Below are 27,657 nucleotides of genomic sequence, written 5' to 3'. Positions count from 1 at the left end.
TGACCTTGACCTTGATCCGATGACCTTGAAACTCGAACTTGTCGAAGATATTTTAATTCTTTATGACTGTGTGAAGTTTGATTAAAAACCAAGAAAGAATGAAGGCTCTAGAGTGCTGACAAAGTTTTTCTATTTATAGTAATAGTGACCTTGACCTTGATCCGATGACCTTGAAACTCGAACTTGTCGAAGATATTTTAATTCTTCACATTTGTGTAAAGTTTGATTAAAATCCATGAAAGAATGAAGGCTCTAGAGTGCTGACAAACCTCTTCGGACAGACGGACAGACGGACAGACAGACAGACGGACGGACAGACAGACGGACGGACGGACAGACAGACGGAGGGGAAAACTATAGTCCCCCCGGTTTCACCGGTAGGGGACTAATAATAAGAATAATAAGTAAGAAACGGAACAATAACAACAAGTCACCCGACTTCGTTCGGGGTGACTTAACTAGAATTGCAATTGCGAGCAATAGCTGAAGTCACCCTCCCCTGCTAAGTATGCAGTCGTTTTGATTTTTTTTCACAATTTGTTATGGTTGTATGTGTTGTGTAATAAGGTACCTATATACCAATTTTCATGAAAATTGGACGATATTTAAATTTGGACCAATCAGAGGCCAGGAAATGTTTTTTAACATATTTGACCCCTGTGACCTTGAAAATACGTTAAGATCTTTTTAATGAGGAAACTTTATAGCATTCCATCCCATGCCAGGTACCTACTGGACAAATATCATAATCCTGGGCCTTATGGAACTTGAGAACAATATTGTTAAAGCTTTTAAACCCATGTTGACCTCTGACCCCCGACTAGCACTTAAAAATTGACCTTTGATGACATAACTGTAGGTCTACATGTTACATACCCAAGTATCATGACTCTAGTCCAAATGGTTCTTAGGATATTGTTGTTTGAAATTTTTAACATAGTCAACTCCTGTGAACTTGAAAGTAGGTAAAGGTCATTTTAATACGGAAACTTTATATTACTGCATCACAAGTACATACAGACCTAATATCATGACCCTAGGTCCTCCAGTTCTTAAGAAGAAGTCGTTCAAAAGAAAAAGTTGACGGACGGATGGACAGACGGATGGACGACAGACGGTGCAGTACGGCATAAGCTCACCTGGCCCGAAGATTTTCGGGCCAGGTGAGCTAAAAAGTTGGTCAGTAAGGAATTGATGGCAGCCTTCATTTCACCATGTGCTGCGCAGTTTATGTGACCATAATTATGAAATGAATCACAGTACATTTCATCATGGCCTTCATATTACCATATACTTCACAGGTATTGTTCCAGTAATAGATATTCCTGGTGTCTATAAATATTTCCTGGTGTCTATACATAATGTCGAGATGCCAACAAATATTTCTTCATTTGAATATTGACATGTGTCCATTTAACTTCTGATGATGAATTAAATTACAGATATGGGGATTCAATAAATTTCAATAAATTTCAACATGGAATAATATTCCTTTGTTCCAAAGTGCGTCTAGAAGTTGCCCGAAGACCCCTCTTTTGGGGCCCCTTTGCAAACATTGCGTCTTGGTCAGATCACCTGTGTATATAACTGCTGTGTTTCAAAACCGAACAATTTGAGTGGTCAAACTGGACATTTGGAATGGGTTATGAATATGGGGATAGCAAGGAAACATAATTGGCAGTGCAGACAACATATACATTCAACAAATGAAATATTAGTTTAACAGTATATGTCCCTGTGATGTAGTTGTTAGTGGTGTGACACCTTAAAAGTTGGGATCAGTACTTTGCTAGAGTTAAGTCCTTTGTGGAGCTCTTTTGTTAGGAGAGAAAACTTGTCGTGTGCAAAAGCGGAAAGCGAGGGGTGCACGTGTGTTGTCATCACATTGGCGAAGCAGGCTGTAGGTGGTGGAGGGGTATCTGGACCCCGGACTCGTTGTTGGTCCCGGAGCGGGGTTAAACTTTCTATAGCTGTAGATGCAGGTAAGCTGCTGTGTTGTTTCATTTATAGTGTGGTGAATTTTGAGTAAAGAGTTTATAGGTTTGTATATGGAAACTTCTTATGTAAAATGGCCGCCAATACAGTAGTCGATATAAGGTGAATATTTTGTTGTTGTAAGGGTTTTGTAAATGGCCTAGTACTCGACATTGGTGATGGCAGGGCTGGCGGAGGTGAGGTGAAGGTCACGTGTGGGATTCTGTTGTGTGGTGGAATCCTCCTTTCGAGGTCACAGAGTACCGGAAGTGATGTGGCGGGTGGACATAGTGAAGTATTGTGTGTACCACAGTTGGTGTATAATAGTCCGGTGTCTATAACAAGAGGCCCATAGGGCCTGTATCGCTCACCTGGATACCTTAGCAATCATGGCAAAATATTCTCCAAATGAGATCAAGGGAATATGCCAGACCCCAAGGCCAATCCTTGTAGCATAACTGTATTAGATTTTGTCATGCCCAGCAATTTTATGTATGGTTATGGGGTGGGGATCTCAACTAATTCCAAGCTTTGACTCAGAAACTAGGTCCCTAGGGTTGTGGCCAGACCCCAGGATCAATTCTAATATCGTGACTGCATTTGTCTCTTTTTGCCCAGCATTTGTATATATAGTTTTGGGGTGGGGATCTCAACCATTTCAAAGTTATGACCCAGGGGTTAAGTCTGCAAGGGTGGGGCAGACCCTGGGGTCAATTCTAATATCATGACTGCATTCGTCTTTTTATGCCCAACAATTGTATATATAGTTTTGGGGTGGGGATCTAAACCATTTCNTAGTTTTGGGGTGGGGATCTCATGCCATCCTGGAATCAAATGAGCAATCTTCTCTTTATACTCAGCAATTGTATACCATGGTTATATGGTGGGGATCTCAACTATTTCCAAGTAATACACTTTTTTGGCCCCACCCCTTAGCCCGGGGGGTCAGCCCCACCATTTGTACAATTTTGAATCCCTGCCTCCCATGAATGTTTCCGACCAAATATGATCAATATCCATGACATAGTTCTACAGAAGAAGTCGCTTAAAGCAATATAGCCAAATAACCCTTTTCAGCCCCGCCCCTCAGCCCCCTGGGGGGTCAGCCCAATTATTTGTACAATTTTGAATCTCCACCACCTTATAATGCTTCCAGTCAAATATGGTTGATATCCATCTCTTAGTTCCAGAGAAGAAGTTGCTTAGAGCAGTATAGCCAAATTGCCCTCTTTTTGCCCTGCCCTCAGCCCCCTGGTGGGTCAGCCCCATCATTTGTACAATTTTAAATCCCCACCACCTAGGGATGCTTCTAGTCAAATATGGTTGATATCCACTTTTTAGTTCCAGAGAAGAAGTCGCTTAAAGCAATATAGCCTAATTGCCCCCTTTTAGCCCTCCCCCCCAGCCCCCGGGGGGGTCAGCCCATCATTTGTACAATTTTGAATCCCCACCACCTAGGGATATTTCCAGACAAATTTAGTTAAATTCCAATTAGTGGTTAAGAAGAAGAAGTCGTTTAAAGAAATTGTTGACGTACGGACGGACGGACGACGGACGCAACGGGATGGCATAAGCTCACCTTGGTCCTTCGGACCAGGTGAGCTAATAAACTGATTTATGGAAGTAATATGTGTCCATGTATAAATCAGTAAGGTAATACTGAGTATATATATTAAACTGTAATAATTATACTGTATTTAACAGTGAATTAACCAACCGAGGGGTACATGAACATTATGAAGTGAGCAGTACAATTAGGGAGTACAGTGGAGAGAACTTTCGTTGGTTGAACCTGAGTGAGTGAGTACCATAGTACAGGGCTGTTTTACTGAACTTTACCAAACCAAGTGGATGGACATTGCAGTTGTTGTGGAAAATTAACTCTACAGTTTATAATTATGAACATTATTTGCCTAGGTCTTCTGTCATTCTACATATTTGATAAACTATATTTGTATTTACCGTGAGTGAGTGGGTATGTGTGGGATTGATTATATGTATTATTCTTAGGTAATTAAATTGTACCATGAACTCAGTATCTTTGTTGACTTTATACATTATCAGGCACCATGACTACAGACCTTCGTGACAGTCCCTTTAACCAAGGCCTTTGGAAATTCAAAAGAAAAAGCTGTCACACACTACCAGACACTCTTCAACTGTTTCTATATTATTGTCTTCATTTTGAATTCATAGGATTGATTGAAATTGTGCATGTGTATATGAGGTGACTTGATTTGGTATCCCTTTTAAGTGTGACACTTTGTTTACCTCATGACACATAAAAGACCCTCCCTTCTTCACTTTGTCAGCACCTCTGTCTGGGCCCATCTGTAACAAAAACCGAATTTTGTTCATACTTTCAATTGTTTGATTTAGCCATATTAGAGCAATTTTAAAGATCATTAATGATGCTTTAATATTTGTTTCTTTCAATGTTTGTCATAATTCTTGTGTTGGATAAACTCTATATATTAATATTTATATAAAATAGCCAATGTTTGCATGTAACTGACATGTATATATACCATACACAAGCAGGCTGTGGAATGGTGTCTCTTTTGTGTACATGACTCAAATAAATTTGCTTCCATTTTTAAAGGTTGATATCTATCTCACACATACAAACATATGATACATACAATGCAATATCTACCAGATCCCTCTAGTTCTTCCAGAGAAATAGCGATAACAAACTTTCAATATCAAAATCCAAGATGGCTGCCTGTCCGCCATGTTGTTTATCCGATCAGTCTTAAAGATTGCCCTGCACAGCTAAGGACCAAGGGGAACCTACATATAAAATTTGAGAAAGATCCCTTTGGTACTTCTTGAGAAATAGCGATAACAAACTTTCACTATCAAAATCCAAGATGGCTGTCGACGGCCATGTTGTTTATCCGATCAGTCTCAAAAGTTGCCCTGCACAGCTAAGGACCAAGGGGAACCTACATATAAAATTTGAGAAAGATCCCTCTGGTACTTCTTGAGCAATACCGATAACAAGAATTGTTTAAGGACAGACCACGGACCACGGACCACGGACCACGGACGCAGGGTGATTTGAATAGCCCAACATCAGATGATGGTGGGCTAAAAATGTATGTCCCTTGGCCCAAGGATGCTCTACATCAAATTGGGATGAAATCCCTTAATCCCTATGGTAGAAGAAGGATGATTTCAAAGGTTTATCTCTATTTCTCCTATTGTGCCTATTGAGCGCCCTTGACCTAAGGATGCTCCAGACCAAATTTAGTCAAATTCTACTGGGCCATTCAGGCCTAGTAGTGTTTTGAAGGAAAAGTTGACGGACTGACAACGGACGGACCAAGCAAGCTAATTTTGATAGAATTGCCTCTGTGTGTTTTAATATAAAGGTTGTCATTGGACTTTGTTAAGAGTTCTGTACTTACGGGGTTGTCTTTGGATTCTGTGGAGTGTTGAGTTCCCCACCAATCTGATGTCCATTCCCAAGCATTGCCTATCATATTCTTCAGGCCAAACTTGTTTTGTTTAGGAAAAGCGGTAACCTGAAAAATTAATAGACATAGTGTCAGAAGTGATAAGTATTTGTATGGTCCTCAGTGTCTGCAGTGACAATTACATATATTTACAATTGCCACTGTTTCGGAATCGATAGTGTAGAACGTGACGCAGTTCACCGCTTATGAATAAATGTAAATATTGGCAGACTTCTTTCCGCAAACCTCATGTCAATGTTTACAAACAAACACTAGCATTTAGACTAACGTGCGTTCGGGACACAAAATGATGTTGGGTTCGAGACAAGACAGATCATGTTCATGACCGTTCAAAACAAGAGGCCCAATGGGCCTGCATTGCTCACCTGGCATTAATCTCACACTTGTAATATTAAAAGTGGACTAAAATACAGCTACAGGCAGAATACCAGTGTTTGATTCATAAGAACCTATTAAAAGATTTAAACATATGACGCCTGTGACCTTGAATGTCGAACAAGGACATTATAATATTAGGTTGAACAGAGTTTATAGTCTTCCAACCCAGCATGCTTCTGGCAAAATATCATTACCCTGGACCTTTTGGTTATACAGAACAAATCATTTAAAGATTTAAATATATATTGACCACTGGCATCCTTGAATATGGGCGAAGGTCATTCACTTGGTAGTCCTTCATCCCAGCATGTTAATGGCCAGATATTATCACCCTTGGCCTTTTGCTTATTAAGAAGAAGTCATTCAATGGTTTTAAACATATTTGACCCCTGTGACCTTGAATATATATGTCAAGGTCATTCATTTGAACTTGGAAGTCCTTCATCCCAGCATGTTACTGGCATTCTCCTAGGCCTCTTGGTTATTCAGAAGAAGTTGTTTAAAGGTTTAGAACATATTTGACCCCTGTGACCTTGAAAAAAGATGAAGGTCATTCATTTGAACAAACTTTATAGCCCTTCATCCCAGCATGAAAATCCAATGTAGGGAGACAGTATCACAATTTCCGCATATTCTAATGTTTAATATTAAACTGATGAATATTGTATGTTTATTATTGACCGAACATTGTGTTCTTTCAATATTAAGGTATTTCAAAGCAATCCAGGCATAAATTCAGTTGTTTTTTAATCAATGAGTCACATTTTCTGTACTTCAGGAAACCAGCTACCTTTTTCACTACTGTGAAGTTTTTCAAGAACGATAACTCTTACACGCACTTACTATGTGTATATGGTTTTATTATAAAATGTCAATTTTTATTCGTTTATAGATAATTAATCTTACACAATTTCATCATTTATGAAATTGATATAAATTAATGCAATACTAATCTATGTCAGTATCATTTTTATTGACATTGTTTTGCAAAAAATTGTGTTTCATTTTTTTTTTCAAACTTTACTCCTTTTTACATAAATTTCCATTAAAAATCCTTAAAATTCTGAAAACCTTTATTTTTTTGTGGCAGAAAATTTTCTTTACTTCAAAGCAATATAACTACAAAATTTGAAGAAATTCTACAGAGAAATGGCGACACAATCCTATTACCTTAAGTAAAAAGTTGACGTCGGACGACGGACGGACGGACAACGGACGAGGCACCATGCCTTCGGGCCAGGTGAGCTAATGACAGGTCATAGATGGATGACTAAAGCTGCATCACAGTGTTCTGCTGCATGAATTATTTATGTACTGCACTTACCGGAGCTGTGGTTTCATAACCATCGTCTGCCGTGTTAGAGTTTGGAAACTCTCCATGCCAGATGTTCATCCAGTGTTCTTCCTTAGGGTTTACTTTGTTTCCCCATGGAAATAATCTATGAAAAGGTAATCACAGAAATCAAACAATAAATGCCAATCCTATGCCATATAGCATCCACTCAAAACTTTAAATAACTTTAAATGCTATCTACATTAAAAGCTATGATATCAATAGGAAGGGAGAAGGGTATCCGGATGGGTATAAACAGTATTTGAGGGAGTTGCAGAGAGGTTTGGTAATGACTATTACATGACTGTAAATGTTTCTATAAACAACAAGGCAAAGTTTTGCAAGGCATTCCATAGTCCCCCACCGGTTATGAGATCTTTATTTAACTAACAGTACACTTATGTCAGAAAGCATATATAGGTCACAGTGAGGACATAGTGACCTACTTCTTGCACTCCCCCAGGCACAGAAAAGGTACTTTGAGCTATGCCTTTTTCATGCCTTAAAGCTACCTAAAAGGTACCTTTGACCTGAGGTACTTTTAAAGTTTAGCTAAAATGTGCCCCATTTTTTGGACTCTAATTTCTTAGATGTGTCTCAAATGTGCCTCTTTAGACTTTGATTTTTTTCAACTTACCTCAAATGTGCCCCATTTGGACTCTGATTTTTCATATGTGCCCCTTTTAGACTTTGATTATTTTTAACGTACCTCAAACATGCCCCATTTGGGGTCTGATTTTTTCATGTGCCTCTTTTAAAATTTGATTGTTTTCCTACCTCAAATGCATGTGCCCCATTCGGACTTGAACTTGTTCTTAATACTGCAAAATTGCCCCTTTAAACATGTCCTTTTCAACATTTTTTTTTTCACTTTTGAAATGTACTTTTAATGAAAATGTGTTACCCATCTCCCAATTTAAAAAAATAAATATGTCAAGTTTATACTAAAAAAAAATTCTGTTTAAAAATGATTAAAAAATGTGCAAAATTGCATTTTTTTTCTTTTCTCTTATTTTCTTTGCTGATAAAATTTACCATCAAAATGTCTTTTTTTAATGCCAACATTAAAAGAAAGTAAGCTAAACGATTGAATAAATTACCTTGAATTCTGTGAATTTCAGTTTCAATAAACATTATTTAATTCAGAGACATGTAAAGCCACATCTCTGTCTAATATACATGCCAGGTGAGCTAAAAATCATAAAACACATTTCTGATTCAGTCATTGTTGCATATAACTTTCAGTCCCAACATCTAGAAAGACATTATTGAAAGATTTCAATGACACATTAGTGACATATTTATTAAAATGTAAAACAAACAGAGGCCCAATGGGCCTGAATCGCTCACCTGGTTTTAATCTCACACTTGTAATCTTAAAAGTGGACTAAAATACAACTACAGGCAGAATATCAGTGTTTGATTCAAAAACACTTATTAAAAGATTTAAACATATGACGCCTGTGACCTTGAATGTCGAACAAGGACATTAGGTTGAACAGAGTTTATAGTCTTCAAACCCAGCATGCTTCTAGCAAAATATCATTACCCTGGACCTTTTGGTTATACAGAACAAATCATTTAAAGATTTAAACATATATTGACAACTGTAACCTTGAGTATGGGCGAAGGTCATTCATTTGAACAAACTTGGTAGCCCTTCATATCAGCATGTTAATGGCCACATATCATTATCCTAGGCCTCTTAGTTATTCAGAAGAAGTTGTTTAAAGATTTTTTAAGTCAATTCACCCCTGTGACCTTGAATATTTGTCAAGGTAATTCATTTGAACAAACTTGGTAGCCCTTCATACCAGCATGTTAATAGCCAAATATCATCACCCTTGGCCTATTGCCTATTAAGAAGAAGTCATTCAAAGGTTTTAAACATATTTGACCCCTGTGACCTTGAATATAAGTCAAGGTCATTCATTTGAACAAACTTGATAGCCCTTCATCCCAGCATGTTACTGGCCAAATATCATCACCCAGGGCATTTTGGTTATAGAGAAGAAGTTGTTTAAAGTTTTTAACATATTTGACCCCTGTGACCTGGAATATGGGTGAAGGTCATTCATTTGAACAAAATGAACAAACTTTGTAGCACTTCATCTCAGCATGCTACTGGCTATATATCATTACCCTGAGCATTTTGGTTATTCAGAAGAAGTTGTTTAAAGGTTTTTTAATACAATTGACCCCTGTGACCTTGAATATAATTGAAGGTCATTCATTTGAACAAACTTGGTAGCCCTTCACCCAAGCATGCTACTGACCAAATATCATCTCCCTGGGCATTTTGGTTATTGAGAAGAAGATGTTTAAAGTTTTTGACATATTTGACCCCTGTGACCTTGAAAATAGGTGAAGGTCATTTATTTGAACAAACTTTGTAGCCCTTCATCCAAGTTTGCTTCTGGCCAAATATTGACACCCTAGGCCTTTCGGTTATTAAGAAGAAGTCGTTTAAAGTAAAATATTGACGCCGGACGCCGGACGGACGGACGGACGGACGGACGGACGGACGACGGACGGACGACGGACGCCGCGCCACGGCATAAGCTCACTTGGCACTTTGTGCCAGGTGAGCTAAAAATCGCTCTTCGTCTGAAAGCCACGTTTTCGTAGCTAGATTAAAATTTCAAAATAACACCAGGATGAATAACTGAGGAAGGAGAACCTGCTTCTAGTAAATAGGATCGCATAATAATTTTTTTTTAAATCGTAATTTTTCAACAGTTCATGTTTTCATATGATGTTGACTTAGAATGTATGATCATGTAACCACCTTTTCTCTATAAAGAACTATACTTTTCGACTTCAGATAGAATCGGAATACGTATTGAAAACAGGGGGGGGATTTTTGATTACGTTGTAAAAACGGTGCGTGCTGCCGATAACTATGGCTTCTGTTTCAAACAAAAGGAACTGATTAAAGAAAAGTTGTCTCAACATAAAAATGTACATTTGCAAGTATGCTTTAATCTCTGTAAAATATTGAAAAAATATAATTATCAAGTACCTCAACACGTTCCATAATCGACACATATTCTACATACTACATATACACGTAGCGGTTTTGCCATACAGTTTATTGTGTGTGATGGCTAATATGACTTACTAAGTGTTAGCTTATGGAGACAGTGAAAGTGGGAAAGAGAGTATACATACATTTATATGCATGGTCTAGAATTTTTTTTTAGCCAAAGACATTGAGTTGTATAATGTAATAAATGAAATCACAAACGTTTCCTTTTTTATTCGCGTGTAGTTTGTCATTGCATATATGCACTCTATGTAAACATTTGAAAAGGGATATTCGTCTCGTGAATATTTCTTTTTACAGAAAGGTTTGTCCCATGGTTGAGGGAAGGTGTTTAGCCCCGTACCATCTGCACCGGTCACATTCCGGTACTAAATTCAATATATATTTATATATATCTACTTGATGTTTATGCCTATACTATTATCATTGTTGACATTTAATTGTAAATGTATGATGGGAGAAGGCTGTGATAACTTGTAAAAACTTGTGCCCCCTCCCTTGTTCAATTTTATTGGCAACAAATATATGTTTAAAGCTAAATAAATTTAAATTCTGAATATTGGCAAGTGTGCAATTAACTTCTGATGATGAATAATTACTGTTCAATAAGTTTGAATACAGACTTAGAAATCATATTACTTGGTTTCATAGTGCGGTAAGAAGTTGCAGTTGCCTTACGGCCACTCTCTGGGGGCCCCTTTGGAAACCGTTTCATCTCGCTCACACCACTTGTGTACTGCCTTAAAGTCAGGTGACGTTATCGGCGCTATTTTTAGCAGGGCTTTCCCGAACAATTCAAGTGGTCAAAATGGACATTTGGAACGGACTATGAATATGGGGATAGCTAAGTAACATAAGTGGAAGTGCATACAATACATACATTCATTAAAAAAAATACGACTCTTCACGTGATGTCCTTTTGAACTATGCGATGGAAGTTAAAAACAAGAGGCCAGAGGGCCTGTATCACTCACCTGAATATATTTAAAATAATTGGTATGAAGTAAAGATATAGCACTCCATGGTAGGTGCTGTAAGTACATATGAAATTTTAGAAAGATCCATCTAGTACTTAAATTGAGATATAGCGAGAAATAACTTCAAACAGAGCCCCACCCCTATGCCCCTAGGAGAGTCATACCCACCAATTATACAAAATTGAGTCCCCTTGGCCCAAGGATGCACCGGACTAAATAAGGATAAAATCCCTTAATCCTGATGGTCGAAGAAGGATTTTAAAGGTTTTATCTTTATTTCTCCTATTGGGGCCCGCCCTTCTGCCCCCTGGGAGACCACACCCACTGCTTATACAAAATTGAGTTCCCTTAGTCCAAGGATGCTCCAGAGGAAATTCGGATAAAATCCCTTAATCCCTTTGGTAGAACAAGGATTTTAAAGGTTTTACCTCTATTTCCCATATTGGGCCCCGCCTCTCTGCCTCCAGGGGGGTCAGACACACCGTTTTTACAAAATTGGTTCCCCTTCACCCGAGGATGCTTCATACCAAATTTGGACAAAATACTGTTATTCCTACAGAAGAAGGATTTTGAAGAATTTGCTGTTTCCCCTATTGGGCCCCTCCCTTCTGGACCCAGGGGGGCCAGACCCACCGTTTATAAAAAAATTGAGTCCCCTTTACCCAAGGATGCTCTACACCAAATATTGACCAAATCCTTTCATTCCTACAGAAAAAAAAAGGACTTTAAAGAATAATTTGCTATGTTTCCCCTATTGGGCCCCGCCCCTCAGGCCCCTGGGGGGCCAGACCTATGGTTTATACAAAATTGATTCCCCTTCACCGAAGGATGCTTCAGACCAAATATGGAACAAATCCTTTCATTCCTACAGAAGGAGGAAGATTTTAAAGAATTAGTTATATTTCCCCTATCTGGCCCCACCCCTCAGCCCCCAGGGGGGCCAGACACACCCTTTATAAACAAGAGGTCCATTGTTAAAGCTTTAAACCCATGTTGACGTTTGACCCCCAACTAGGACTTAAAGATGACCTTTAACCTCATTACTGTAACAAAGAAAAAGATTCGCACTGCTGGTCTACATAACATACTCAAGTATTATGATTCTTGTCTAAATGGTTCTAAGGATATTGTTGTTTGAAGATTTTAACATATTTGACCCCTGTGATCTTTAAAATAAGCTAAGGTCATTTTAATGAGGAACCTTCATAGCACTCAATCTCAGTAACCTCCTGGCCAAATATCATGACCCTGGGTCTGATGGAACTTGAGAGGAAGATTGTTAAATCTCATAACCCATGTTGATGTTTTGACCCCCCAACTAGGACTTAAAGATGACCTTTAACCTCATTACTGTGCTGAAGAAAAAGATTCCCACTGCTAGTCTACATAAAATACTCAAGTATTATGATTCTAGTCCAAATGGTTCTAAGGATATTGTTTTATCAAAGATTTTTACATATTTAACCCCTGTGACCTTGAAAGTATGTCAAGGTCATTCTAATTAGGAAACTTTATAGCAATCCATCCCAGGTACCTACTGGCCAAATATCATGATCCTGGGTCTTATGGAACTTGAGAGGAAGATTGTTAAAGCTTTTAACTCATGTTGACATTTAACCCCTACTAAGACTTAAAGATGACCTTTAACCTCATAACTGTACCTTTTAAAACGAGAAGATCCACCTTAAAAACTCTTTTCAGTTCCGTGGACTCGAAGATATTATTTAACTATTTGAAAGACATCGATCTATTCTATAGACTCTCACATGATGTCTTTTAACCCACCTTACCCTTTTTGACATTACATATATCACATAGTTCATATCATCTATTCATTATCTCTTTTATTATTTTAACTCCCTTTTTATTTTATTTATTTACACATACAATGCAAATGCTTTTAAAATTAACCTTTTTATCTGATTTTATCTTCGCTACTCAAACGTTTGTTTAAACAAAAATTAAACAAAAATGTCCCTAAATGACCACAGCCGTCGATGGGCTGTTTAACATAAACAAACAAACAAACAACCAAGTTATTAAATTTCCATAATCCTTTACCTTTTTTAAATTCGCTGAATTTTAATGTAATTTTTGAGATCTATATCCTGAATCAACACTTGTATTACTAACACTTTGAATTAAACTTCCAGATACTAAAAAATAATCAAGCCTAGCTTGTTTTATTGGTCTACTACTTTGTCATGTGTATCTTTTTGTATTAGGATATTTCTCTCTAAATATATCAACTAGATCTAAATTATCTATTGTTTCTAAAACCTTTTCCCTTGCCTTTGGATTGTTAATATGTTTGTATGTCGCCACATATTATACAATGATCATTTTTAAAGTTATGAACAGTTTTTTAGATTGATTTTGATGGTTTTACGTCCGCTATTACATACGGTCTTGCGGACTTTCAGTAGACAACATACAAAACATACTGGAATCTGATCAAGTACATGTATGCTTTCTTAAGGTACAAGATTTGGTATACACATGCAAATTATACAAATGCAATGTGTGTATCTGGTAGTTTATTGAAATAGCCATTAAGATCATAGATGTTTTTCAAATTAAATAATTTTATATTTTTTTTAAATAAAGAAAACAACAATGTATTTATCTATCTCTGAAATTTTCCTCGATTGGGCGACTAGAAATTGTCAAAAGATGGATAGTTACTGGCCCAAAAATAAATCATTTGGCGAGTACATTATTATTCTAAAAATCGTAGTTTACTCCCATAAATTAACCACCCCAACTTCGGAGCACCCATTTTCGGAAATCCTGTACTCTGGGTCACACCGTAAAAACGTGCAAGTGCATCAGAATTGACACAGATAGTCAACATGGCAAACAAGGGTTGGGATTTAAGTAAGTTAACTATGTATTTTTATAAGTCGTAAGTTTTCTTCGCTGTAAGTTGCTATTTTATGTTGTTTTGTTTGCCGTATCACCAGTACTACTGGTTGCCGACCAATTCTCGCCAAAGCTCGTGTATTGTGCGATGTCACGCGAACTATCATGTTTTTTTCACACACAATCCAAAGAAGCTGTTTTTTTAACCATATAGGCAAATTAATTTGAAGACTTAGCTGTCCTGTACGCCGGAGATATCAGGTAATGAACCCTAAGTCGCCCCAAAATCGCCAGCTGATCGTCAGGGGGGTCACTTGACTATTTTTATCTAAATACAAGAGGCCCAAGAGGGCCTGTATCGCTCACCTGAATATTTAAGCAGTCATAGCAAAATGTTCTCATTAAATATTATATTGCACTAAAAATATTTCCCTCGCAAACTTTGTTGGCTCCATCTGTTGAGACAACCAGCAAAATAAGATTCTATGCTTTTTGATTCTTCTTCAGAAGTTGCTTGACATATTTTTCCCTGTGACCTTGTAAGTAGGTTAAAGTCATTATCCTTCTCAAATTGGTTAGCTCTATTCCAAAATGCTACCAGCCAAATCTTATGAATCCATTCCTTTTAGTTCTTGAGAACAAATCCTTTAAAATGTTGTTGACTTCTGTGATTTCTAAATTAGGTTGAGGTCATTTTCATTCGCAAACTTTGGTGAGCTCTATCCCAGGAAGTCACCAGCCAAATACTATAATTTCATGAATTTTAATTCTTCAGAAGTAGTTTGAACCGTTCGACATATTTGAACGCTGTGACCTTGAAAGTCAAGGTCATTTTCAATCGCAAACTTTGTTTGGCTCTTTCCCAGGAAATAAGCAGCCAAATATTAAGGTTCTATACCGTCCAGTTCTTCAGAAGAAGTTGTTCTAAGTGTTAGACATATCTGACTCCTGTGATCTTGAAAGTAGGTCAAGGTCATTTTCATTCGCAAACTTTATTGGGCCCTTTCCTAGGAAATAACTAGCCAAATATTAAGGTTTTATACCGTCCAGTTCTTCAGAAGAAGTTGTTCTAAGCTTTAGACATATCTGACTCCTGTGACCTTGAAAGTAGGTCAAGGTCATTTTCATTTGCAAACTTTGTTGGGCTCCTTCCCAGGAAATAACCAGCCAAATATTAAGGGTTTATACCGTCCAGTTCTTCAGAAGAAGTCGTTTTAAGAGTTTGACATATCTGCCTCATGTGACCTTAAAAACAGTTCAAGGTCATTTCCATTCTCAAACTTTGTTGGGTTCTTTCCAGGAAAGCTACAAGCCAAATATTTAGGTATTATAACTTTCAGTTCTTCAGAAGAAGTCGTTTTAAGCATAAGACATATCTGACTCCTGTGACCTTGAAAGTAGGTTAAGGTCATTTTCGTTTTCAAACTTTGCCGGGCTCTATCCCAGGAAGCCACCAGCCAAATATAAAGATTCTATACCTTTCAGTTCTTCAGAAGAAGTCATTTGAAGTGTTTGAGACATTTGACCCCTGTGACCTTGAAAGAAGGTCAAGTTCATTTTCATCCTCAAACTTTGCCGGGCTCTATCCCAGGAAGTCATCAATCAAATAGAAAGATGCTTTACCGTTCAGTTCTTCAGAAGACGTCATTTGAAGCATTTGACATATTTGACCCCTGTGACCTTGAAAGTAAGTCAAACTAATTTTTCATTCTCAAACTTTGCTGGGCTCTATCCCAGGAAGCCACTAGCCAAATATAAAGATTATATACCTTTCAGTTCTCCAGAATAAGTCGTTTGAAGTGTTTGACACATTTGACCCCTGTGACCTTGAAAGTAAGTCAAGGTCATTTTCATTCTCAAACTTTGTTGGGCTCCATCCCAGGAATCCATCAGCCAAATATGAAGATTCTATACCTTATAGTTCTTCAGAAGAAGTCGTTTTTAAGTTTTTGACATATTTGACCCCTGTGACCTTGAAAGTAAGTCAAGGTCATTTTTATACAACTTTGTCGGGCTCCTACCAACAAAGCTTTCAGTCAAATATCATGACTCTAGGCCTGTCCGTTCTTCAGAAAAAGTTGTTTAAAGGAAAAGTTGCCGGATGGACGGACGACGGACAGGTGAGCTAATAAATAACAACAATGCTTCATCCTGATAATGCAAACAAGAGGCCCAAGTGGGCCTGTATCGCTCACCTGAATATTTAAGCAGTCATAGCAAAATATTCTCATTAAATATAAAATTGCACTAAAAATATACCCCTCACAAACTTTGTTGGCTCCAACTGTTGAAAGTACCAGGAAAATATTATTACAAGATTCTATGCTTCTGATTCTTCAGAAGTTGCTTGACATATTTTTCCCTGTGACCTTGTAAGTAGGTCAATGTAATTTTCCTTCTCAAATTGGTAAGCTCTATTCCAAAAGCTACCAGCCAAATCTTATGAATCCATTCCTTTTAGTTCTTAAGAACAAATCCATTAAAATGTTGTTGACCTCTGTGACCTTGAAAGTAGGTCAAGGTCACTTTCATTCGCAAACTTTGTTGGGCTCTTTCCCAGGAAATAACCAGCCGAATATTAAGGTTTATTAACTTCCAGTTCTTCAGAAGAAATCATTTGAAGTGTTTGACATATCTGCCCCATGTGACCTTAAAAGTAGGTAAAGGTCATTTTCATTCTCAAACTTTGTTGGGCTCTTTCCTAGGAAGCTACAAGCCAAATATAAAGATTCTATACCTTTCAGTTGTTCAGAAGAATTAATTTGAAGCTTTTGAAACATTTGACCCCTGTGACCTTGAAAGTAGAACAAGGTAATTTTCATTCTCAACCTTTGTTGGGCTCCAAATCCAGGAACCAATCAGCCAAATATGAAGATTCTATACCTTTTAGTTTTTCAGAAGAAGTCGTTTAAAGTTTTTGACATATTTGACCCCTGTGACCTTGAAAGTAGATCAAACTAATTTTCTTCCTCAAGCTTTGTTGGGCTCCATCCCAGGAACCAATCAGCCAAATATAAAGATTATATACCCTTCAGTTCTTCAGAAGAAGTCATTTGAAGCTTTTTACACATTTGACTCCTGTGACCTTGAAAGTAGGTCAAGGTAATTTTCATTCTCAAACTTTGTTCGGCTCCATCCCAGGAACCAATCAGCCAAATAGGAAGATTCAATACCTTTTAGTTATTCAGAAGAAGTTGTTTGAAGTTTTTGACATATTTGATCCCTGTGACCTTGAAGGTAGGTCAAACTAATTTTCATTCGCAAACTTTGTTGGGCTCTATCCCAGGAAGCCACCAGCCAAATATAAAGATTCTATACCTTTCAGTTCTTCAGAAGAAGTTGTTTGAAGTGTTTGACACATTTGACCCCTGTGACCTTGAAAGTAGGTCAGTCATTTTCATTCTCAAATTTTGTTAAGCTCCATCACAGGAAGCCATCAGCCAAATATGAAGATTCTATACCTTTTAGTTCTTCAGAAGAAGTCGTTTGAAGTTTTTGACATATTTGACCCCTGTGACCTTTAAAGTAGGTCTAGGTCATTTTCGTTCTCAAACTTTGTTGGGCTCCTACCAACAAAGCTTTCAGCCAAATATCATGACTCTAGGCCTATCCGTTCTTCAGAAGAAGTTGTTTAAAGGAAAAGTTGACGGACGAGGACGGACGGACGGACGGACGGACGGATGGACGCCGGACGGACGCCGGACGCCGCACCACGACATAAGCTCACTTGCCCTTCGGGCAGGTGAGCTAATAACAAAGTCGTCTGCAGTTGTAAATTCCTACCAGGTGAATTCAGTGACAATGAAGACTATGGAAATGAGGGGAGGGGTTTTAGGGTTATGTGTCGGGAGGGTTTGATTGAAGAATAAAGAACATCTATTATTAATAATGCTTTATTGGCATTTTTTATTGCTCAACACTGAAAAAAATCTTAGTAAAATAATTGGGCTACCAATATTCATCTTGGGCCTGTGAAATAATGTTTGTACTCGCCCAATTGTTTTTACTGCATGTCACATACATGGCAACAGTAACTTTTTTGCTGACCATCTGTCTCGTTTACAGGTGGAAATATTCTGGCAACAAGCGCCTCACACTGAATGGCCTCCAATGCCAATTCCAGATCACCTTTTGACAATTTAAGCCGATACTTGTAGAACTTTTGGAAACAGCAACATCCCATAGACAAAGTGTACCTAGTAATAATAGTATCATGATGCTCTAAACAAACTGTTAATACAAAACTGAGTCATCTTTCCCCAAATATGCTCTAGAAAAAAGTTGAATAAAATCCCTCCATTGGTACAGAGGTTGAGATTTTTGAATATTTATCTGATTTCGCCTAATGGCCCCATCCCTCTGCCTTAAGGGGTGGTCACACTCTATGTTTACACAAAACTGAATGGTGCTCTTGAACAAATTTGAATAAATCCCTCTATTCTCCTTTGGGCTAGGTTCACTAACAAAATGTTGTCAAAGTACACGAAACTGCAGAAACGTTGAAATGAAGAACAATTATTTTCATTACAAATACTAAATAGATTGACATTAATTATGCAATGGTATGGAGTAATAATTGTGGAATATATTTGTGTAAGCTTCCAAAATTAACAATCATACATCATGTCTCTATAATCCTGCAATGCACCTTACTTGACTGCAATGCATAATTACTACCACACAAGCTTATTACGCACATGACCAGAGTGTACACCTTCCTCACTAACAAACATATATTACCTACCGGCCCACTTTATCTCCACGACAAGCATACTCCCATTCTGCCTCGGTGGGTAGGCGCTTGGTCATCCATTCACAATAAGCCACAGCATCATTCCAGGATGTGTGCAGCACAGGATGGTCCATGCTGTATAATAATATAAACAATGTTAAAATATTCAGTTTAGTATTTTGTTTCTCCATTATGAGTCTCGAAAGTTAACATGCACAGCAGCAGACCAAGGGAAACCTACATTTCATATTTGAGAAAAATCCCTTCAGTACTTTCTTTAACAAGAGGCCCATGAGCCTTAACAGTCACCTGATATATTTATACAGAGAGTTGATTTTGTTTTTAACACGAACAGAAATATTATTCAGTGACAAAAAACAATAAAACCACCTTATTAAATATCTAGCATACAGATTTAAGACTAAAAAGTATTTGAAACTAGCACCTCTGATTCTAAACAAGGGAAAGGAAGAAATTTTAGCACACTGACTCCTTTGGGCCCCACCCTACAGCCCTTGGGGGTAGGGCTGGCTCAAAATTTTCAAAATATCAAACTGTCAACTCAGGGTTATAATTCAAATCAAGTTATTAACATGTAATATTCAAAGTATCATTTGCCATTATAAACCATAATAAATTTTGCCCCCCCTCTCCTTCCCCAGGGGGTAAACGTGAGACCCTAGGGTCATAAACCTTAAGACCCTTCCATCTATGAAGAACATTTGATTCTACCATATCTGGGTCTTGAGAAGAAATTTTTGAAATTTCAGTAAATTCGACCCTTTTTGGCCCCACCCATCAGCACCTGGGGTCAGTCAGGGCTCATATGTGCATACTATCAAACTGCTACCTAATACTGATAATGCTAACTCAAATTGAATTACTTCCAATGGAAATTAAACAAATGTTGGTCCAAAATGTGATTTCCCTATATAAACTATAGTAAAGTTTACCCCCTCCCCAGGGGGAAACGTGAGACCCCAGGGTCAAGAAATTCACAATTTCGGTAAAGCACCTTAAGACCCTTCCATCTATGAAGAGTATTTGATTCTACCATATCTGGGTCTTGAGAAGAAGATTTTTGAAATTTCAGTCAATTCAACCCTTTTTGGCCCCACCCATCAGCCCCTGGGGGTCAGTCAGGGCTCATAGGTGCATACTATCAAACTGCTACCTAATACTGATAATGCTAACCCAAATTGAATTACTTCCAATGGAAATTAAACAAATGTTGGTCCAAAATGTGATTTCCCTATATAAACTATAGTAAAGTTTACCCCCTCCCCAGGGGGAAACATGATACCCAAGGGTCATGAAATTCCCAATTTTGGTAGAGCACCTTAAGACCCTTCCATCTATGAAGAGTGTTTGATCCTACCATATCTGGGTCTTGAGAAGAAGATTTTTGAAATTTCAGTCAATTCAACCCTTTTTGGCCCCACCCAATAGCCCCTGGGGGTCAGTCAGGGCTCATATGTGCATACCATCAAACTGCTACCCAATACTGATAATGCTAACCTAAATTGAATTACCTCCAATGGCAATTAAACAAATGTTGGTCCAAAATGTGATTTCCCTATATAAACTATAGTAAAGTTTACCCCCTCCCCAGGGGGAAACGTAAGACCCCAGGGTCAAGAAATTCACAATTTTGGTGAAGCACCGTAAGTCCCTTCCATCTATGAAGAGTATTTGATTCTACCATATCTGGGTGTTGAGGAGAAGATTTTTGAAATTTTAGTCAATTCAACCTTTTTTTGGCCACGCCCCTCAGGCCCCTGAAGGCCGGGGACCAAACCGGCAACTATTTTTGTTGACCTTTGGCCATGGAAGATTTGTGCAAAATTTCATTGAAATTGGTTCAGGGGTTTTGGAGAAGAAGTCGTAAATGTCAATTGTTTACGGACGGACTACGGACAAAAGGCGATCGCAACAGGTCATTTGAGACTTTGTCTCAGGTGACCTAAAAAAGCGATAAAGCTGCCTGTCTGACATCTTGGTTTGGTTTTCTGAACAGCCCCAAAATTTGATATGGGGAAGGTTCATGTGAAACTTAATAAGATTTTATCCCTCAATCCTTTCTCCTTTCTGAGATATAGCTGTAACAAACTTTTAATCTGAGGTTTTATAATGCAAAACCAATATTCATGATGTAATACTCATGATGATGTAAGCTCCCCACCCTGTCATGGAAGCACCCATATTCAGGGTCATTGTGGGAACTGGCTTGGACATTAAATGAACAACTTGAAGAACGTTGTCAATGGAACTCCTTGACTAAACGGTTCAGGGGAAACAAAGCTTCTCAAGAGGGGACCCAGTTGGCCAGGATAATTATCGATCATCTATAAACTATTTTATACCACCTACCGGTAGCATGATTAATTAATTATCATGGGTTTTCAGTATGAGAATACCCCAGAAGAAGTTGAGAACAACTTGATTTTCCCATTTCCCAGCATTTGGGAACATATTTTCTCAAAAAATAATGTCTGCTTGCACCAGGTGATGTCTTAAACCGATATCCACACAAAAGTGATCTGTGTAAGATATATAGTCTGTTAAAACAAATCAATATATTGTGAGGATAATAACACCATTTCAAGCGTAAATGTGCATATGGAAAAGCCAATGACGATAGGATTGTTTTAAAAATATTATTTTTTAAGGTTCATTGTATTTTTCCACACAAATCTTCTATTTGTTTACGTTTGTCACAGACTGAGGAATAGCAATCCCTGACCATTGAGCTTAGTAGTCATTTGAAAAACATTAGTTAACTTTTTTAAATGGAGAAATATATAAGGTAGTAATATATATATATATATGATAAATAGTTTCCAGTGTTTGTCCTTCGAAGAATTTCCTCATTTCGCTCGCATGTAAATAAAATTTTGATTTCACCTGCTGTGGCCTTATAAATATACTCACATCTCCTTTGTAGAAGAGTCTTCTCCATACGGATGTTTCCAATCAGCGCCATCTACAGGCACCCACCAGGGAGCACCTTGCACCTGTTAAGTTTGCCTTGATATAATTTACAATGACACAGCAAATCTTGTTAGCCCTTAAACCCTGCATGCTGCTGGCCAAATATCATCTCCCTAGGCATTTTGGTTATTCACAACATTTTTTTTTAAATATTGTAAATTGAAAGTGGGTCAAGGCCATTCATTTGAAAAAAACTTGGTAACCCTTCATCACAGCATGCTTTTGACCAGATCTTATCATTCTGGTCATTCTGATTATTCAAAATAAGTTGTACAAATATTCAAAGAAATATTTGAGCTCTGAGTGCCCTTAAAATTTCTTTGTCCTTAACATGTAGTAGCCATTGCTCATATATCATCACCCTGGGCATATTTTCAAAAGGAGTTGTTTGAAGATTTTTTTTAAAGATATGCCAAAGTGACCTATAAAGTCGGTCAAGGTTCTTCATTTGAACAAACTTTGTAGCCCTTCATCGCATCATTTAACTGACCAGCTATCATCACCCTTGGCCTTTTGATTATTTAGAAGAAGTTGTTTGAATATTTTTAAATATCTGACCCAAGTGACCATGAAAGAGTGTCAAGGTCATACACTTACACAGATTTTATCACCCTTTATCACAGCATGCTACCACAGGGACCTGAGAATTTGTTACAGCTATATTTGGACCTAAACTAAGGTGTTCAGAGTAATTTTACATGTTTTAGGGGTTTAGATTGACTTTCGGTAGAAATGACACCCCCAATGATCATATATACGAGAAGGGCGGAAAGCTTGCGATGTTGAAAAGTCGACACCACCTAACTTACTTGCATCAAAAACAACATTTCTAGTTGATCTACGGGAAAATGCATAGTACCATTGGAAAGATGGATAATTGTTTTTTAAAAACCTCCTATATGCACGTAAAATGTATTCTCCTTCCACAGAAATGATTTCCTCCAAAAACACATGCCATTTCAGATATTCAAAGTTTTTCGCAGTTACCCTGCCACTTTTTTTAATACAAGAGGCCCAGAGGGCCTGTATCGCTCACCTGATTATTTAAGCAGTCATGGCAAAATATTCTCATTAAATATTATCCTGTACTACAAATATTTCACTCATAAACTTTGTCATCTCCATCCCAGGAAAAACCAGCCAAATATTTTAAATCTATATTTAAGATTATTCAAAAGAAGACGTTTAATTGTATAACATATTTGACCCCTGTGACCTTGTAAGTAGGTCAAGGTAATCAAATATGAAGATTCTGTATCTTTTAGTTCTTAAGAAGAAGTCATTTGAAGCATTTGACATAGGAAGCCACCAGCCAAATATGAAGATGCTATACCTTTCAGTTCTTCAGAAGTCGTTTGAAATGTTTAACATATTTGACCACGGTGACTTTGAAAGTAGGTCAAGGTAATTTTCATTCTCAAACTTTGTCTGGCTTTATCCAAGGAAGCCATCAGCCAAATATGAGGTTTCTATATCGTTTAGTTCTTCAGAAGGAGTCATTTTGAGAGTTTGACATATTTGACTGCTGTGACCTTGAAAGTTGGTCAAAGTCATTATCATTCTCAAACTTTGTCAGACTATATCCAAGGAAGCCACCAGCCAAATATGAAGATTCTGTACCTTTTGGTTCTTCAGAAGAAGTTGTTTTAAGTGTTTGACACTTCCAGCCAATCACACCACAGGTCTCGGTACGTGGCTGACGTCAACTTCATTAATATTAAACAAGGAAATTCGTGGAATTTATATCCCCCACTTGAAGGACATATTGTAGGTTAACATTATTGAGGTTAGGTTTAAACATGTGGGTATCGTGCTGTTGAGACATAATGTATAGCTTGAAACTTGAAGAAAGAAAAAAACCTATACCTCCTTGATTATCTGTAAATATGCACAAATCACAACGGTTGGCAAACTTAGCATGAGTTGGATGTGCATAAGGAATTTGGTTGAAACATCTTAACAATATCTACAGCAACAAGTACTAATTGTAATTCGAGACCATTACAGATGTCCCCCAAACTGCCCCCATAGTTGCAATGATGCATCAGAAAAGGATTGCATTGCCATAGTACATCTACATCGTACATACTAAATTTAAGTGAAATTGAGCAATTTCTAAATTGCAACCAATGAGAATCCTCTGTGTAGTTGCTATGGCAACGGAAAGTATGCGATTCAATTTGCAGTCCCCTTATATCCCTATATACTAATTTTCATCCAAATCAAACTATATTTAAATTGCGACCAATAAAGAAGCCTCAGTGTGTTTGCTATGGTAACGAAACGTATGCAGTTGAATTTGCAGTCCCCTTATACCCCTTTACAACGATTTTCATCAAACTCTAACAATATCTGAATTTCCACCAATCACAAGCCTTCTTGTGGTTGATATATGGTTGCTATAGCAACGAAACCTATGCAGTTTAATTCGCAGTCCCCTAATATCCCTATATACCAACTTTCATCAAAAACGAACCAAGTTTGAAGAAAAGGTTAACATTTGTTATAGTTATTGCACAGAAACAAAACCCAGCAGATAATTACGTTTTTCGTTATTCAAGGGTCCATAACTCCGTCAAATGGGGTCCGCTGAAAATGGTCATCGAACTTGGCCGAGCCCTTAAGGCATTTAACCCTGCGATTAAGTTTGAAGAAAATAGGTTCATATTTGTTGTAGTTATTGCATGGAAACGAAGCGTGACAGACAGACAGACCCATTTTAATATCCCCCGTTTCGGTGAAAGCGGGGTATAAAAAAGTGGCAGGCTGACGGCGAAAAACTTTGAAACTTTGAGCTACAGGCAAAATATCAATATTATAACTATAAGTCATTCAAAAGAATTGCATTACGTTTGACCCCTGTGCTTTTGAAAGTACAACAAGGTCATTACGTTGAACAGACTATATAGCCCTTCAAATCAGCATGCAACTTGCCAAATATCAATACCCTAGACCTTTTGTTTATTGAGATAAGGTCATTTAAAGGTTTTTGTATATTTGACCTTGAAAGTGGGTTAATCCAAGACTGCAGTGCAACTTTTATAAAGTGTAAAGCACAATACAAAGGCAACAAATTCAAGTTGTTAGAATGGGAAATATTTGAATAATATTAAACACAATGTGATAGCTTTGAACATTTTATTATTAGTTACCATAATATTTTACTGAGAACAAACTTTTGGTTATGATTTAAACTCACACGTAATACACAAGCACAATATTTTGATTTTCATGTTAATATTAGAAATTTTACAAGATGAGAAATAATCTACGTTTAGAACATGGAAAGGAAACATTGAATACCTTATAAATACAAAAACAATTTACAGTGATTAATTGTTATGTGAAATGCAAGACACTATTTGCTGTTTTGAAAACAGCAAAATTATGATGAGGACTGTCTGCTCATTTACCAAAAAACAACATTTATAAATCTTCTGTACAATATCTACTGTATAGACTGCAAAAGTCTTTAATGAAAAAAGAGGAGGTTACAGTCCTTTACGAACTGGCAAGTGACCCACTTTATTCAATACTTACCTCATTATTTATTCATTTGTACAAATTCACATACATGGTGGCATTATGGTACAGACAAAAAGTATTTTTCACTCCAAGACATCTCTATTTTCATCATAACATTATATTTGTTTGTCATGCTATAGAATCACCGTTATAAAATTTAATAAACCAGTATGTACTACACAAACGATAGGATGTGAAATGAATGATGTTAGTTAAGATGAGAAAGATTTCAACACACAACTAATTCAATTATACCAGGCATTAATAATAATAATAATGATTCAAGGTTTATCAAAACCTAGTTCGTAGGTCGTCTCAAAGCGGTTCACAAATTATTATCCGTGGTTATAGGGCCATTTCGGCGCCAACAGCTAGCATTCAACAATTCTAGTACTGCCCAACCACGTACTCATTTACAGCTGAGTAGACTGGAACAAGCAGAGTTAAAGTGTCTTGCTCAAAGATACAACACAGTGCCGTGCCGTGACTCGAACATGCAACCCCTCGGTCACGAGCCCGGCATCCTACCACTAGACTATACTGTGCCTCCATATTCAATGATTCCTATATAAAGATGGAAATTTACAGTGGTATGTTTGATATAAAACAGGCACGTTTATTTGCCAAAAAAAAGGTTGAAGATCAAAGATTTGGATATTATATGACATGATAAACAAGATATCCATTTAGGGTAAATGTTTAGACTTCATAAATATTTACCAAGCTGGTGCAGATGTTAATGTCAAAGATCTTTTGCATCAATTTACAAAAGTGTTTGCAATGCATATGCATAAATACATATCAATATAAGTAAGGTATGGGTTGTGTCATAGTAGATTTTTGCTGGCAGCACCTCAAAACTCTGGAGAATTCTATGATTTCATATACATGGTAGAAGTGTGCTCCAGCCCATCATCAGACAGTTTGTTTGTATATCTTAACATAAGATTGTTTAAAAATAATTTTATTATGCAACATACTTAAATAAGGAAAGATATAAGTTTGAACACTAAACCGTATCAACCACGATACATTCTGCACAACTGTGCGACAGAATATATTGCACAGATATATGTGCACACAATTATCTCACAGTTTTTCATAGTGCATTGTGTGCACACCGCAAATCATGTAATATTGTGCGATTCCCACAACTGTATCATCGGTCTTAGGCCTATTGGTTATTGAAAAAACATGTTGAAGCTAGAGGGACATAAGCATAAGCAGTCACTTTGCCCTTGATAGACTTCCATAAACCATGATACCAGCCAAATATCATCTAACTTCTAAGCCTTTCAGTTATTCAGTTGTTTAAAAAAGATTAAGAAAATTGACCCCTGTGACCCTGAATATAGGTAAAGGTCATCCATTTGAACAGACTTGGTAACCTTTTCCCAGCATGCTACTGGCCAAATATTATCACTAGCCATTTTGGTTATTCAGAAGAGGTCAATTTAAAGTTTTTAACATATGAACATGTGACCCCTGTGACCTTGAATATAGGTCAGGGTCATTTAGTTTAACAGACTTGGTAGCCCTTCATCTTAATTACTCACGGACCAAATATAATTACCAAAGACCTTTTTGTTATTCCCCAAGAAGTTGTTCGAATATTTCAACATATTTGATCTATGTGACCATGAATATGGGCGAAGGTAATTCATATAAGGCCAAAAAAAAAAGGTGTCTGTTGAAGGTTCCCGACCGACCCTAGCTTTTTAACCAACCCCCCCCCCCCCCCCCCCCCCCCCCTGACGCAAAACTTTTTGATGAAAAAAAAAGAAAAATAAATAAAAAATGTTTTTTTTTAAAAATCTGCTTTCAAAATGGCTTCTAGCTCCGTGTTGGCGCTAAATGTCATCATATGGAGCACAATTTGCCTCCAAATGAACCTTGCTTATGTAATTCTTTGTTTTACATACAATAGTAGGGTCATAATCACATGACCAAAAATATACAACAACAAGGTTACCGCGAGCGGTATATAATACGCCCGTTACACATTGAATGAGCAGTTGTTTGTATGATTGAAATATATATGAAGTATTTGTGAGTAATTGATATTAAAAGAGAAATCATTCAACATAACTGGTAGATCAATGAGTGCAATACAACATCATGGAACGCATGCATCGCATTACTGAAACCAAGGGGAATAACTCCAATAATTTCATAAAAAAAGCGGACATTGTTCGTGTGCCCGTTGTACGGCACTCTAGTTATTGAGCGGATATCCACAAATTATGGTCCGATAATGGCGGTTATCGAACTTGTCTGAGCTTTCACCTTGTTGTGAAGTTTGAAGTTAATCTGTTAATAATTACTCGAGATATCGAGCGGACACTGTTTCGGCAAGT

The 27,657-nt window shown here is 37.4% G+C and overlaps 1 protein-coding gene across 1 annotated transcript in view; it reads right to left on the bottom strand.

Annotated features, from left to right (window-relative positions):
• The window catches only part of LOC110454931 (sulfatase-modifying factor 1-like), a 50,388-nt gene that overhangs the window by 4,707 nt on the left and 18,024 nt on the right, over window positions 1–27,657 (bottom strand). Inside the window, exons 3-7 of the mRNA XM_021505154.1 lie at window positions 21,716–21,798; window positions 18,797–18,919; window positions 7,159–7,273; window positions 5,388–5,504; window positions 4,246–4,305 (exon numbers count right to left, since the gene is read on the bottom strand). Coding sequence (XP_021360829.1) covers window positions 4,246–4,305; window positions 5,388–5,504; window positions 7,159–7,273; window positions 18,797–18,919; window positions 21,716–21,798 — 498 coding nt within the window. The remainder of the gene's footprint in view (window positions 1–4,245; window positions 4,306–5,387; window positions 5,505–7,158; window positions 7,274–18,796; window positions 18,920–21,715; window positions 21,799–27,657) is intronic.

Source organism: Mizuhopecten yessoensis, unplaced genomic scaffold (genome assembly GCF_002113885.1).
Source record: "Mizuhopecten yessoensis strain PY_sf001 unplaced genomic scaffold, ASM211388v2 scaffold25, whole genome shotgun sequence".
NCBI classification, from domain to species: Eukaryota; Metazoa; Mollusca; class Bivalvia; order Pectinida; family Pectinidae; genus Mizuhopecten; species Mizuhopecten yessoensis.
The sequence above is the reverse complement of the archived record's forward strand: the minus strand, read 5'-3'. Positions and strand labels throughout refer to the sequence as shown.